At 44.3% G+C, this 15810-nt stretch overlaps 1 protein-coding gene and 1 long non-coding RNA gene across 2 annotated transcripts; one reads left to right on the top strand and one right to left on the bottom strand.

The window, feature by feature from the left end:
- Positions 1-162: 162 nt before the first annotated feature.
- LOC308484684 lies at positions 163-619 on the top strand. The gene is made up of 2 exons (XR_013990071.1): positions 163-293; positions 327-619. It is a non-coding gene; the product is annotated as an uncharacterized lncRNA (long non-coding RNA).
- A 5375-nt stretch (positions 620-5994) lies between these two features.
- On the bottom strand, positions 5995-14878 carry HEYL (hes related family bHLH transcription factor with YRPW motif like). The gene is made up of 5 exons (XM_081019645.1): positions 13794-14878; positions 12902-12956; positions 11869-11952; positions 9639-9720; positions 5995-8592 (listed from the first exon to the last, which is right to left on the bottom strand). The coding sequence occupies exons 1-5, from the start codon at positions 13901-13903 to the stop codon at positions 7910-7912; spliced, it is 1014 nt and encodes a 337-aa protein (XP_080875771.1). The 5' UTR covers positions 13904-14878; the 3' UTR covers positions 5995-7909.
- Between the last annotated feature and the right edge of the window lie 932 nt (positions 14879-15810).

Here is a 15810-nt window from a genome sequence, read left to right as displayed (position 1 = left end):
GGAGCAGGGGTCAATAACCCTGTCCCATTTTAAATTAATAACTAACAGCTGTTGCCCCTATAAGACTACTTTGCAACACAGATAAAATCTGGTTTAAAAAGACAACAATATGTATCTACCAAGGCCTGGTATGGCTTTAGTTGTTTTTTTTAAAAAAAAACTTTTGAAGGGCAATTTTTAAAGGGCAGGAAAACAGTACAGAAGGCCAAGCAGATCAAGACGAAGCGAGAGACCTGCAGTCATTAAGAGGGAGAACGAAGGGTGGTGGTAGGAGAGGAGAAAGTGCGCGGAAAGTGGGGCGCCGGCGGCAAGAGAACCACCTGCAGACGCGGCGCAGGGGCGGCAATGAACTGGGGAGGCGGCAAGGCAAACCTGGGCTGTGGCTTCAAGGAAGGTGAACGGGGGGAGAAAAGAAACGGGGTTCCGACCCCACTCTGGGTGGGGGAAAGCGATTCTAGGGTGGCGGAAGGTGGGGCGAGGAGATTAGAGGCGAGGTGAAAATAAATAGGAATAAATACGGGGGGGGGGGTGCTGAGGGGAAAAGACACACCAAAGACGATTGAGGGGGGAAGAAAAATCACGAGGCAGATTTGGGGGTTATTAGAGGCAAAGACAGACAGACAGGCAGAGAAGCGTCAGCCAAAAGCGGCCCCCGCGAAATTAACAATTGCTTAATTATATTATTATTATTAAATTAATTACCCTCCTCCTTATTCCTGTTTGTTATAATCAATTTTTTCCTTTGGTTTTTTTTCTCTTTTGCTGTTTTTAAGGCTTTTTTCTTTTTAGGGTTTTTTCCCCCGCGCCCCCCTCCCTTCCTCTTCCCTCCTCGGAGGCTGCGAGCAGAGAGGGGGCAGCGCTGGCCGACCAGGACCCTTTATAGGCCGCGCCGAGGCGGGCCGCCGGCCGAGGGCGACGCTGCTGCTCGTGCTGCCGGCGCCGCCGCCGCGAGGGCTTCTGGGCCGCCTCAGCGACAAGGAAAGCGGGGAAGAAAGAGCAGCACACGGAGCGGGACGGAGGGGCCGCCGCCAGCTGCAGCGCCACCGCCTGGCCGGAGGAGGAGACGGCGGCGGCGCTGCTTTTCAGGCTCTCTCCTCACGCCCGTTTCTCCCTCACACTCGTCGCGCCAAGGCGCCGGGAGGCTTCTCCCTGAAATCACGTAGTTCCTTAAGGAGGCTGAAAATTGTAGCTCTGTGAGCGGGAAACTACAGTTCCCAAGTGGCTGAGGCGGGGTGCAGCATGAAATGTATGGTGTTGGGACAGATGCACTCCATGCATTTAAGGCACATCCAGTACACATTTAAAGCACGTTACTTCCCCGCAAAGAATTATGGGAACTGTAGTTTGGTCATTGTAGCTTTGCCAGAGGTGAAATACAGTCCCCAGCATTCTTTGGGGGAAGTGGTGTAATTTGGATGTGTGGTGTAGCTCTTCTGGCTTCTCTCTCCTCATATATTAATCTCACTCTCACTCAAACACCCCACTCCTCATTTAGATGCATCCTTCTGTCAGAAAAACATGGTCCATGGTTTGGCATTGAAAAGACAGGGGGGCCAAGCAAGGAGGGAAGAATTGTGTGCCAATAATCTCAATATTATTGCTGCTCAGAATATTTATAACCCACTTTCTATCCAAAGATTTCAGGACTAGATTTTTTCCTGAAGCAGCTGATGACATAATGCATTTGTTCTTATCTGTTGCGTTTATTGTATTGAAATAGAGGCTGTCAGTATTTTGTGGGAGAGACTCAAGCACATACCAGAAATTTAGGTTAGCACAATTAAAGTGGATTAAACTGCTCTGTTGGCTTAGTACAAATAACCCACCAAAACAAAGGTCAGGGGTTAGGAAAAGGACAGGGAAATACACGGATATTCCATGTTGAGCTGGAATATAAATGGCTGTAACATTCCGGAAAAAAGGAAGAAAATATTTCATATATTAAAAAAAGAACAATTGGACATTATTTGCTTACAGGAAACACATGTGACAAGGCTCCACAGAAAAGTGTTAATAAATAAAAGATTGGGCCAGGAATTTATATCTTCGGACAAAGTGAAGAAGAGAGGTGTGGTGATATATGCGAAAGAGAGCCTGTCACCCAAATTCTTATTCAAAGATGAACATGGAAGAATTTTGGCAATTGAGATACAACACCAAGGAGAGAAACTTTTGATATTAGGAATTTATGCACCTAACGAAGGGAAATCGGAATTCTACAAGAAGTTGCATGAGACTATGCTGGATTATCTGGACTACAACAACATCATAATGATGGGAGACATGAATGGGGTCGTATCAACTAACATGGACAAGTCACAAAGTCAAAATGTTACAAAAGACGGCAGACTACCTAAAACTTTTTTTGAAATGACAGACAATATGGATTTGATTGACATTTGGAGGACAAAGAACCCACTAGGAAGAGAGGGAACATTCTTTTCTGAAGCTCAACTGACCTGGACAAGAATCGACCAAATATGGATATCTAGAGGCCTGGCACCTAAGGCCAGAAAAGTGGAAATCTGCCCAAAGACCTGTTCCGACCATAATGCAGTAAAGATGGATATGACACTACTACCAACCGGCTCTTTTAGATGGAAGATGAATGACAATTTGTTCAGAGATCAGGAAATTACCAAGAAGGCCCAAAAAGCTTTGAAGGACTATTTTGAGATAAATATGAATACTACGGTGGAAAAAAGAATCGTCTGGGACGCAAGTAAAGCTGTAATGAGGGGATTCTTGATACAACAGAATGCCGTAAAGAAAAGGACACAAAATGAGAAAAAAGACAAGATCCTGGATAAAATAAAAGAATTAGAGAAGAAGTTAAGATTAAACCCGAAGTCACAGCCAACTCTGAGAGAAATTAAACTTTATCAAACACAATATTCTAAACTGATAAATCAGGAAATAGAATGGAAGGTCAAATTAATGAAACAAAAAACGTTTGAGTCGGCGAATAAATGTGGAAAACTGCTAGCTTGGCAGTTGAAGAGAAGACAAAGATTAAATACGGTTACAAATTTAGAGATTGAAGGAAAAAACATTCAGAATCCTGTGGACATTAGAAAGTGTTTCCAGAGATACTTTAAAAAACTATACACCCAAGGGCCGCAAGACGAGGCCGAGATTAAACAATTTTTGGCAAAAAATGGATTATCAAAATTGTCACAAGAAAATAGGACAATCCTGAATTGCAAAATAACACGACAAGAGATTGAACAAGCCATTCAGAACATGCAATTGGGCAAATCTCCAGGGCCAGATGGGCTGACCTCCAAGTACTACAAGACATTAAAAGACTACTTGATACAACCTTTGATGGAGGTCAGCAATGAAATTTTGGAGGGGAAGAGGGCACCGGAGTCGTGGAAGGAAGCGTTTATCACATTAATACCAAAGACGGAAGCTGAAAAGACACAACTTAAGAACTATCGTCCCATCTCTCTTTTAAATGTGGATTACAAAATATTTGCAGACATTTTGGCAAGTAGACTTAAAAAAGTTTTAAATGAAGTAATCCATAAGGACCAGGCAGGCTTTCTCCCAGGTAGACATTTGTTTGCTAATACAAGGAACATTATTGACATTTTGGAACTTTTGCAAACAGATATAAACACAAAAGCAGTTTTAATTTTTATAGACGCGGAGAAGGCCTTTGACAACATCTCCTGGAAATTTATGATGGGAAATTTAAAAGAAATGGGAGTGGGACGGGGTTTTGAGAATGGGATTGAGGCGATATATTCAGAGCAGAAAGCTAAACTGATAGTTAATAATGTGGTTACAGAGGAGTTTAAAATTGAAAAAGGAACACGACAAGGTTGCCCTATCTCCCCTTTGTTATTCATTTCGGTTCTGGAAGTGCTATTGAATATGATCAGAGGGGACCGGTTGGTGGAAGGAATCCAGGTCGGACAGAAACAATATAAATTAAAAGCTTTTGCAGATGACCTGGTTTTGACCCTGCAGGAGCCAGAGTCTAGTACGAAAAGAGTATTACAACTGATTAATGATTTTGGTCGGGTGGCTGGATTTAAATTAAATAAACAGAAAACTAAGGTTTTGGGGAAAAACTTGACAGATACAGAGTCAGAACGGTTTCAGAAAGAGACAGAACTTAATGTGGTTAAAAAAGTAAAATACCTAGGGGTAAACATAACGGCAAAAAATCTAAGTCTATTTAAGGATAATTATGAAAAATGCTGGGCAGAAATCAAGAGAGACTTAGACAGTTGGTCAAAATTGAAACTTTCTTTGTTAGGCCGAATTGCTGCTATCAAGATGAATGTATTGCCAAAGATGTTGTTTTTGTTCCAAACACTTCAGGTATTGGACAGAACGGAGTGCTTTCAGAAGTGGCAGAGAGACATTTCTAAATTTATCTGGCAGGGCAAAAAGCCCAGAATTAAGTTTAAGATTTTAACCGATACGAAAGAAAGAGGGGGCTTTGCCCTGCCAGATTTAAAGTTGTATTACGAGGCCGCAGCGTTCTGCTGGCTAAAAGACTGGCTACTTCTTGAAGACACTGACGTGTTGGATTTGGAAGGGTTTAACAATGCTTTTGGATGGCATGCATACTTATGGTATGACAAGGTTAAAGCAAATAAGGCCTTTAAGAACCATATTGTCAGAAAATCACTGTTTAATGTCTGGACAAAATATAAAGACTTGTTGGAAAATAAAACTCCAAGGTGGCTTTCACCTTTGGAAGCCAAGGCCCGAAAAAGACCCAATATGGAGGCTAAATGGCCAAAATATTGGGAAATATTAGAAAAAGACGGAGACAACTGGAAATTGCAGAGTTTGGAGAAAATGAAGGATAAAGTGCGAGACTGGTTACATTACGCTCAGATTAAAGAAGTCTTTAAAAATGACAAGAAACTAGGGTTCCAGGTGGAGAAATCGAAACTAGAAACAGAATTGTTAGAACCAAAGACTAAGGTACTTTCAAGGATGTATAACTTGCTGTTAAAATGGAATACACAAGACGAAATGGTCAAATCGGCTATGATAAGGTGGGCACAGGACATTGGGTATAATATTATGTTTGAGGACTGGGAAAGGTTGTGGAGTACTGGACTGAACTTTACTGCATGTAATGCTTTGAAAGAAAATGTAATGAAAATGATATATAGATGGTATATGACCCCAGTCAAACTTGCAAAAATTTACCACCTGTCTGATAATAAGTGTTGGAAATGTAAAGAGAGTGAAGGAACATTCTTCCACCTCTGGTGGACCTGCCCTAAAGTGAAGGCGTTCTGGGAAATGATTTATAATGAATTGAAAAAGGTATTTAAGTATACCTTCACAAAGAAACCAGAGGCCTTTCTTTTGGGTATTGTCGGCCAAGGGGTGGTAAAGAAGGACCGGACATTTTTTATGTATGCAACAACAGCAGCAAGGATACTACTTGCAAAGCATTGGAAAGCTCAAGATCTACCCACACTGGAAGAATGGCAGATGCAACTGATAGACTACATGGAACTGGCTGAGATGACCGGCAGAATTCGTGACCTGGGAGAAGAGAAGATGGAGGAGGATTGGAAGAAATTTAAGAACTATTTACAAAAACATTGCAATTTGAGTGAATGCTAAGCAGGATGCTAGATCATAAATAAATTGAGCACCACTAACTTAGATGATTTAAGAAAATAAGTGAGATTGAGAAAACATAACTCTTTTTGAGAATTATAAGATTATGAATATATAGAAGGGATATAAGAATGCAAATAAGATAACAAATTGCTGGTAAAAAGTTATAACGATGAAAGTGGGAGCGGGAGATGTGAGGAAGTCCAAAAAAATGTGAAAGTATGTTAAGATATTTGTTATATTGCCTGTTACATTTATTTTTATTGTAAACTCCAATAAATATTATATATATAAAAAAAAAGGAAATACACGGATAAATATGAGTTGGGCAAATGATTAACAGGAAGTATCCCATAAATCAGGATAAATTCAAAATAAACGCTCATTGTTATATAACCTCCCATCAAACAAATCAGAACAAATGCTCAGTAAAGTCTGGACATACTGTAATCTAACCTCTGTATAGGCTTTGTGCAAGCAAATCAGGATAAATGCTGAATAAATGGGTCGTCTTGAGGAGCTCAACCTCATTTTAATCTCCAACATTTCCAAGTCTTTCATGGCTTTGCCAGCAGGAGACAAATCGTAGGCTCCATACATTTTTTGAAGAGCCAAAACGATCCTGTGATTCCACTGTGCATATCACACTTAGGCATAATGTAGCTGGGATCATCCTGTTAACTTACAATGGGAAAGCAGGAAACAAAGTACAGTATAGCCTGTGTGAGTGGAAGCCATGGCTCAGTGGGCCCACTGTCAGTCTGTGTAGACAAGATTGGGCCAGACCTGAGATGTAGCAGCTCCCTCTGCCCCCCAAGAACAGACAGAGCAGCATTGACAGCCACTCCCACAGCATCCCCAGCAAGGCAACACCTCCCAAACACAATGCCACAACCCAGTGATGTTCTGGATATCACCTATGCAAAGGTGGTGCCAATGAAATCACAGGAGCAGCAAAGGATGCCCATGATGTTGCCTTGCCCAGTGCACACTCCTTCCACACACACCAAGATGCCAGGCAGAGGAATGCCTTTCCCCTAACACAACCTCCCTAGTTAAGAAGAGGGGAGGGTGGCAAAAGAACCACCTGTAGCCAGAACTTTCAGGGTGACCCCTTATAGAGAACATCTCAAGTTCCTTACACAGTCATGCAGTAGCCCAGTAAGGTGCACCCATTTGCCAGCCAGGCAGCAAAGGAGGCTCCAAGATCCCAGTCAAAGCAGCAGCCAGCCAGCCTCCTGGTCCAATGGGTAGGAGGCCTGCAGAGAGGAAGCCTCCCCTTCGACATAATAGCACTCCACGAAGCAAGCTCATCGCAGGCAATTGTAGGAGCTGCCTTAACCCTGATAATGCCTTTTGCTTACCAGTATAGAGGTGAAAGAAGCGGGTGCGAGTATGTGTAGAAACTAGCATACTGTAGAAAGGTAAAATTTACTTTCACTGCTCCACCCACTTTTGCCTCTGGACTCACCCACCATGCCCTTGAAAGGTGTCCCAAAGTGATCCCAGGGCTGAAAACGTTTGCCCACCGCTGCTGAAGAGGGAGAAGATGCAGAAGGGGAGCTATGAAAGCAGTGAACACCATTTCCTCCCTCTCCCCGTGTGTGTGTTGCTCCAAAAGATTGGAGGGAAGTACATCAGCTGAACCAAGCAAAAGGCAAACAACAGTATTATTTTTTACTGGAAGTACAGCAGCAGATGGTGACTTTTTGCTATTACGGTGCCACAACAGCATGCTCAGCCTCTAACAAGCATGAAAAAGGAAAAGGGTTTAGAAAGCTGAAACAGTGCAGATTGTCCAAGCACTACCCACTCTATGTTCCTGTCCTCTTGACACTTGCATGCATATGGCCCAGAGAGCACTCCCAGTCCCAGCGGCAATGAAGGCATGGTGGTCAGGAGGAAAGAGCATTTTCCTTATACAGTGGTACCTCAGGTTACAGACGCTTCAGGTTACAGACTCTGCTAACTCAGAAATAGTACCTCGGGTTAAGAACTTTGCTTCAGGATAAGAACAGAAATTGTGCGGTGGCGACGCAGTGGCAGCGGGAGGCCCCATTAGCTAAAGTGGTACCTCAGGTTAAGAACAGTTTCAGGTTAAGAACGGACCTCCAGAACAAATTAAGCTCTTAACCTGAGGTACCACTGTATAGACTGTGTCCACAACATAATCAACAAATTGCCAGGAAAGGTTCTTCTAATGTATGCAAAAAGCAGGATTGAGGGTTGAGTTCAGCTTCACTTCTTGTTTTTATTCAAGAGAAGGCCGCTGAAAATCTCTCTCTCTCTGGGGGTGGGGGGAGGATCACAAAGGTCCAATTTCCATAGTCCAGGAATGGCAGAGCCTAGCAGCTTTCCCGATTTTGATTCCTGGTCCTTGAGCAGAAGCGTTCAGAACTGGATGTGGTGGAGGCATGTAAACTGGTGCTGCTGGACTGTGAGCCAAAGAGGAGGAGGATGAAGAGAAGAGAAGGGCTGCAAACTGGCTGCTCCTGAGGGCCGCTGCCTCCCTCGGCCTCTCACTAGATGCACTACTGGGGGTGGCTGTTGTCATCAGTGGGTGATGCTTACTCTGTTGGGGTGATGAAGTTCTACTAAACAAGTTGTTAGAGCAGACTGATGTGAGAGAGTTTGGAATTTGGCAAATGGGTGTTCCTCCCAGCATGGGGCCAAGATAGATTCCTGACGAAGCAGCCAGGACAGCCAAGCCAGGGTTGTCCTCCCTCTTGAGGAGGTGGACTTGGGGGGAAGAAGGAGCTAGAGATTTATGGAAAAGCCACCAAGGCCAGGACTGGAAGGGCAAGAGGGAGGATGTTGCTCTAGGAGGAGATTCCATTTCAGCCACATAGTTGTTCAGGTGGGAGAGGAGCCGTAGCTGGATAGAATCGGTGCCACTCTGCTCCTTGACGGTGCCCAAGTATCTCACTACTTCTGTAAAGCACTCACGAAAACCAATCGTCCTGTAATCGACTGCCAGCACTCGAGCATCTAGTGTTTTGAAAATAAAAACAGATACGTCACCATTACTTCCCTCAGCAGGACACACATGACTTTGATGCCCTCTGAAATGGGCTTTGGAGGCAATCCTGGCTGGCTAATGCACTTTGCAAGAGAGTTTAAGGGACATATGTTGCCTCCTGAAGGTACTTTCTGTCAGGAGATGCCACTTGAAACGGACTGGCAGAGTCAAACGCAATGTGGCATCATCTGTGCAGTTAGCAACCATTATCTGATTAAATGTTGAAAAAGAGGACCAGGCAGACGCAGCAGCAGGTCTCCCAATGCAATCAGGACTCTGGCTACAGCAGGATGGAGGTGCAGGGGGACTTTAACCCTTTGCCACACACACTCTGTAAATCTATTCAGGCAATTGCTTATTGGGGTCATGTCTAGTTTGACCTCAGACCACACTAGAGTGAGATTAGTGCTGGGGAGCCATTTACACAAAGCCTAGCTCTACATGCTAATTTCTATGGTTGGCTGAAGACATTTTGTGGCCCCTGAGGCAGAGCAGCAAATGCACACACCCCCACACACCCCAGTCAAGGAGCAAAGTATTCCCAGACATGCCCAGAACTGGCTTTAAAGGAACTTTTTTTTTTATGTCAGGAGGTAGCCAGAACAAAATCCATGCTACTATGCGGCTTGCCTCATCTTCCTGCAGGGCCAAAGACAGGGGACCCCAAAGCCCCCAAAACTGGAGTTGTATATTTGCTACGAGGCCCAATGCATTCTCTGGGTTTTTACATGATTTACCTACTTTTTTTATGTATGTGATATACCCACGTGGAGTTACTTATACCCTATGATCGAAAGATCGTTGGAGAAGTTTAGACAGAATCGCAAGAGGGAGGAGAGCTTTTGCTGCCACCACCCTCCAGCTTCTGCCACCTGAGACAGCTGCACTGTTTTGCCTAATGGTAGGGCTGGCACTGCTAACTGCAGCAGCAGCATCTGACTGGCCTCCATACATGGGATGGCAATAACATAACATGGATGGCAAAGACTTGAGCAGAGTCCGTTGTTTTTTTTACCTGTGTCTCCAATGGCATGAAGCATTTTTAAGTGATCTACTGTCATCTGCAAGATCTTTGCTTTCTCCATTTTGGAAGAGCCCTGTTCATTGGAAAAAAGAGGACTCCCATTATATGAACACAGATTGTAATGTGTGATAGTGGCTGCTTCCAGAGCACTAGTACTATGCGGAGGGATCCATGCACATACCAGAAATTTAGATGCGCCCTGGGATTTGCTGGGGTTATACATAAACAATATTGTGTGCATATATGTATAGTAGAGTAATTAAGGTAAAATTAATATGTGAGATTTATGTAGGTAGGCATATTAGATGAATTAGATGTGTTTGGTTGGGAGGGGAAAGAACATGCTTAGAATATTGGAAGTGAGAGGTGATGGGATAAGGGCTTGAAAGGGAGTTCCAAAATGTGTGCCTGGCAGCTGGGAGTTTACAGCTGTTAGCTGGTATGAGAGGTGGAGGTATCTGGATGATGGCTGGGTTAGTTTGATAAAGGAGGGTCAGCATTGTTCTTCCTTATTGTATTATATGAGCCTAAGTAACCAAAAACTGAACATACACTTGTATATACTGAGTGATCATAAAGCCCTTGATTATTCCTTTAAAAAATAAATTATAGCTTCATACACACGTCTCTTTACAGGGCAGCGCTAGAGGTGAGAAATATTCAGATACCTGGTATCTGTGACGGCAGCAGAAATAAAGGGAGTTGATAGAAATACCCATCAGAAAGCCTGGTCAGGTGGTCCAGGGTAGTTGAGGAAAATCTAAGGGTAGTGTCAGGCAACCACATAGTGGCAGCAGTGGGGCATGGCATGAGGTGCACAACTTAAGTGGATTAAAGTGTGCCATTGCCCTAGTACAGTGATGGCCAGACTTGGCCCTGCAGCTGTTTTGGGACTACAATTCCCATCATCCCTGACCACTGGTCCTGTTAGCTAGGGATGATTGGAGTTGTAGTCCCAAAAAAGCTGGCGGGCCAAGTTTGGCCATCACTGCCCTAGTGCAACACACACACACACACACACACACACACACACACACACACGTGTGTGTGTGTGTGTGTGTGTGTGTGTGTGTAATGCATTTATATTCCACCTTGTTCTCCAAGCAGCTCAAGGTGGCAATTTTGACTCTCTCCCTCTCTATCCTCACATGAATCCTGTAAGGTTAGGCTACTGGCCCACGTTCACCCAGTGAGCTTCATGATGGCCAAGTGGGGATTTGAATCCAGGTCTCTCCAAGGTCCTAGTCTAACCACTCTAACCACTACACCACAATGGCTATCCACTTTTCTTGTTTCCTTTTTTCTAAAAAGAGGACTTACTGCTTTTCGGGAATACTAATAGTTATGTTTACACTGCCACTTACTCTGCCATAAGAGCCAACTCCAAGGGACTGAGGTCCCTTCAGCCCACCCCCACTAAAATATTTGACCCCTCCCTTCAAATTGATGGGCATTGCCATTTAAATAGTGTGCGTGCACCATGTATTGTGATCAATTATGTGTGTTGGGACTTAACTGGGCCTCCTCAATATTTTATTCAACTTGGCACCCCCATACTCTGCCCATATCCCTTGGGCTCCCACTGCTAAGCTTTGAAACCACATTCCCACAACATTAGCCAGAATCCATAAGAAACATTTATCGACAAATACCACTGTTTGATGTGTTTTTTTCTCTCTCAGTGCAGCTTCGATGCAATAGGAAAACGTACATTATCATCACTTTGTACATTGGAATGGTGTGGATATTTGAGACTGCCGTTGCCTATGAATGGATTGAACATCCATACACAGATGAAAGCTTAATGAATGCAACCAAAAAGGTCGCGCACATTGGGTTGAAGACATCCCCCCCCCCTCTGAAGTACACAATGTCATGCCAATGCAGCTTGAACTACAGCAGGAGGGGGACAACTTAAGCCACTAATGTGACCATACCAAAAGCGATGGGGAAATGCACTGCAAAGTGTACGGTGGACAATTCTTTAATGGGAAGATGTATAACCACCACACAAGCAAATCAGAATGAAAGCAGCATGAATGCTCATTGTTGTATAACCTCCCTGCAAACCAATCAGAACAAATGCTCAGTGAAGACCAGACATAGTCTAACCTCCACATAAGCTGTGTGCAAGCAAATCAGAATGAATGTATTCTGGAGGAGACTGATGTCAGAACTTGGAGGGGGGGGGGACAGGAATTTGACAGGGAGATGCACTTACCTGCTTCTCAAAGGCAGTGGGAACCAAACGCCGTAGTTCAGATAGGCTGCTGTTAATGCGGTCCCTGCGCCGTTTCTCGATTATCTGTAAGGGCATCATGGAAAAGGACAACTCTGCATCATTCATTTGCACCATGCACTTCATTGAAGAGGCTGCAACCCTCTGGACACTAACCCAGGAGTAAGCCTCACGGAAGTCCAGAGGACTTACTTTTCAGTAGACATTAAGTAGGCCCTAAGTTTTGATGTCTACATTAAGTTCAGAATTCATTTTAAAATTACATCATTTTTAAAAAGAGAAATTCACTGTTGCTGAAACTCAAAAAAAAACCCCAAAAAAAACACACTTTAAAATATAAAAATGTTTTACAATTAAAAATCAATAAATCATCAATCTTTATCCACTCTGTTTAATGTTTAATCTCAGAAGAACTTTGTGAGTAACCACCCAACTATTTGCAAGCCACTTTTGAAGGCAAACCATTCCAAGACAGTCAGAAATGTAGAAACAATTCAGTACAGCCACATAATTAATTAGTAGAACAGCAGCACAATAAACGCCAGCATCAGATCACTCTGGCCAATCGTCCTTAGGGCCCACTTAAAACCCTGAAGTGAGGAAGCCAGTTGAAGTTCTCAAGAGAGGGCATTCCAAAGATGTGGGAGGGGAGCCTGAAAAGGGTGCCTGGCCATGTAGAGAGCTCCGAGGCAGCAATTCACTCCCCCACTCCAGCAAAGTCCTGGGGATGGAGGACCATAAACAGATACTGAGGTCTGGCAATTCTGATCAAACAGTGGATGGTCTTGGGACCTCGGTTTGAATTGCCCCTTCTCCATATGTGGACTCCTGGGAGGTTTTTTTAGAAAGTCATTATATTTCAGCCAATTTCCTCATTGTAAAATCTAAATGATAGCAGCCTACCCCACTGGTTGCTGTGAGGGCTAACGAAAAGGAATGCAAGTTATTTTGCAAATAAAAACCATTCTAAAAAAAGAATAAAAATAAATCAGGTTTTAGATCACACAGCACTCACCCCTCTCCGCTTCTTTCTTGCTTGTACATGAAAGATCCTTGTGGGGGATGGCGAACTGAGAAACAACATCAACAGATCCGGTAAGAAGCATTTGTGGCTTTAGCACTTTTTATCTAGACTATGATTCCATGCATTGTATTGGGCTGCCCTTAAATACTGCTTAGAACAGGGTAGTCCAACCCACGGCCTTTTTTGTTAACGATGGCGTAGACATCTGTTTGTGTATTAAATTTGTTTAATAGTTAAATATATTGTGTATTTAATCACATATATTTAATTAATTGTATTAATTGTGTATATTCAATAATATGAAATATACTACATACACTTTAATTTACGATGTGGAAATTTAATTCAGTGTGGGGCCCACAAGTTGTGTGTCAAAGTACTCTTGCGGCCCACTTGGTATGAAAAGATGCACAGCCCTGGCTTAGAAGCTGCTGCTAGGCCAAGAGAGTTGTTTTGGTGGTCCAGAATTTGAATGGAGTGTGGCCCGAAATCAGCTTGCATGAGGATATATCTTCCGCTCAATGGTAGGAAAATTAGGAATCTCACACAAGCTGAAATGAAAAAACTTGGTACTCCCATTTGAGTTCCCAAGTCAATACTCGCCATTTGCCCCTGAAAGGGAAATGAAAGACACTCATGCAAATAAGTTTCCCATCAGTGCCAAGTGTTATAAGAAAAAAATGCCTATAATACAAGGAAAGCAAAATCTATGAACAGCTCCGTGTTACAGAGTGTGTTTGCTGAAGCTGCCTCTAGTGGCTTCCCTCTACCAGCTTCCTTCCTGGGCAATTGGGCATGGAGCATTCAGTGGTACCAGACCTCCTGCCTCCAAATGATGCACTTCTATTCATTTGGCATCCTCACCACGGAGGTGTCCCCTTACCTGCTGCATTCTTCCTCCTCCTCTTTTCCCGCCACAATGGGTGCATGATCCAAGCCTGTGTCCGACAAGTCGTGGCCCTCCTCCTCCTCCTCCCAGCAGCGTCTCTTCATACTGAGGCACCTGAACAGTGGAGAAACATCCTCCTTACTCTGCCCAGAGCAGGCAGGAGGACATGGGCCACCACTTCCCTTTCCCTCCTCCAACGGGCACAAGGAGGTGCTAAGATCTCCCCTCTTCAAGACATAGAGAAATGGGCTCTTCTTTGTCCCCCACTCAGAGATTTCGCCTCTCCTGCCTTCCCTTCCTTTTCTCAGCACATCTTTAACCTTCCTGTATGGTAAGTGAAGGCGCTCCCTCCCAGGGGTGAGAGATTACTGGCTTGCTCTTGCCTTCCCCCCTCTCCTCTTGCTGGTGGAAATCCCGGGGGGGGGGGGGGAATCTTCCTGCAAAAGAGCAGCCTGTGTGAATTGCCTCTCCATCCCTCCATGGCCTCCACTGATTGGTCTCAGCTGCAGTTTAAAGGATCAGTGACCATCCTGGCAACAGAAAACCGTGGGAAAGAGGCGAGACTGATAAAGCCGAGTTGTTTCAGGAAAAGAAGGAAAGAAAGAAATGGGGGTTGGGTGAGGGTGGGGGTGGGGGTGGAAGAGAGAGACCTGGCACATCATGTTTCTGCAACTCTGCTGGACTGGAGGCTGAATAATTTTTTAAAAAGATTTTTCAAGGCTCTTGGCTGCAGGAGAACACTTTCTTCAAAGGACTATTGACCAGGATCAGTTAGAGAGCACAAACAGAAGGCCCCAAGGTGGTGGAGCTATTAGGGCCTAAGGGGAGAGATTACTTTGCTAACCACACCGAAGGATCTCAGGGCCAGCAGCAGCCCACACAACAACCATAAACTACAAAGCACCAAGAATGGAAATAAACCCTGCACAATCTTAAACATGTACCCCAGGATCCTCAGCAGCATTTCGAAGGACTCTGGGATGCACCTTTCAGCTAGGGGCATAGGAAGCTGGCTTATACTGAGTCAGACCCACTGGTCCAGCAGTGTTGTTTACACTGACGGGCAGCAGCCCGCCAGGTGTTTCATAGAATCATAGAATCATAGAGTTGGAAGAGACCACAAGGGCCATCGAGTCCAACCCCCTGCCAAGCAGGAAACACCATCAGAGCACTCCTGACATATGGTTGTCAAGCCTCTGCTTAAAGATCTCCAAAGAAGGAGACTCCACCACACTCCTTGGCAGCAAATTCCACTGTCGAACAGCTCTTACTGTCAGGAAGTTCTTCCTAATATTTAGGTGGAATCTTCTTTCTTGTAGTTTGGATCCATTGCTCCGTGTCCGCTTCTCTGGAGCAGCAGAAAACAACCTTTCTCCCTCCTCTATGTGACATCCTTTTATATATTTGAACATGGCTATCATATCACCCCTTAACCTCCTCTTCTCCAGGCTAAACATGCCCAGCTCCCTTAGCCGTTCCTCATAAGGCATCGTTTCCAGGCCTTTGACCATTTTGGTTGCCCTCCTCTGGACACGTTCCAGTTTGTCAGTGTCCTTCTTGAACTGTGGTGCCCAGAACTGGACACAGTACTCCAGGTGAGGTCTGACCAGAGCAGAATACAGTGGCACTATTACTTCCCTTGATCTAGATGCTATACTCCTATTGATGCAGCCCAGAATTGCATTGGCTTTTTTAGCTGCCGCGTTTCCTCCCAGCCCAGCCTGCAGATGCTAAGGGACCTTTTGCATGCAAGGCAGGGCTGTACCACCCTTCAGGGGGGAAGCAGTGTGGCAACTAACTGCAGTTGAAACTGAAACGCTGAAGAGCCAGTGACAGTCAAAATAGACAATACAGTACTGAACTAAATGAACCAGTGGTCTGGCTCAGTACAAAACAGCTTCTGTTGTTACTCTTTCATTTTTGCCTTTGGTAAAGAAACGTGGCAGGCTTTATTTTTTTTCTCTAGAGGCAGCAGTGGAACAAGAGGATAAGGTGTGTGTCCACCACAGGA

The sequence above is a fragment of the Podarcis pityusensis genome (assembly GCF_964106645.2).
Source record: "Podarcis pityusensis genome assembly, chromosome: 8".
Lineage (NCBI taxonomy): Eukaryota > Metazoa > Chordata > Lepidosauria > Squamata > Lacertidae > Podarcis > Podarcis pityusensis.
The sequence above is the reverse complement of the archived record's forward strand: the minus strand, read 5'-3'. Positions and strand labels throughout refer to the sequence as shown.

What these genes read in the sequence shown, in the direction of transcription:
- HEYL (XM_081019645.1), bottom strand. Translation starts at nt 13,903, where the DNA reads ATGAAGAGACGCTGCTGGGAGGAGGAGGAGGAGGGCCACGACTTGTCG. An exon ending in CAAGAAAGAAGCGGAGAGGG is followed by an intron (nt 11,953 to 12,901) that starts GTGAGTGCTGTG and finishes ATGCCCTTACAG; the next exon opens with ATAATCGAGAAACGGCGCAG. An exon ending in CCACTGCCTTTGAGAAGCAG is followed by an intron (nt 9,721 to 11,868) that starts GTAAGTGCATCT and finishes TCCAATGAACAG; the next exon opens with GGCTCTTCCAAAATGGAGAA.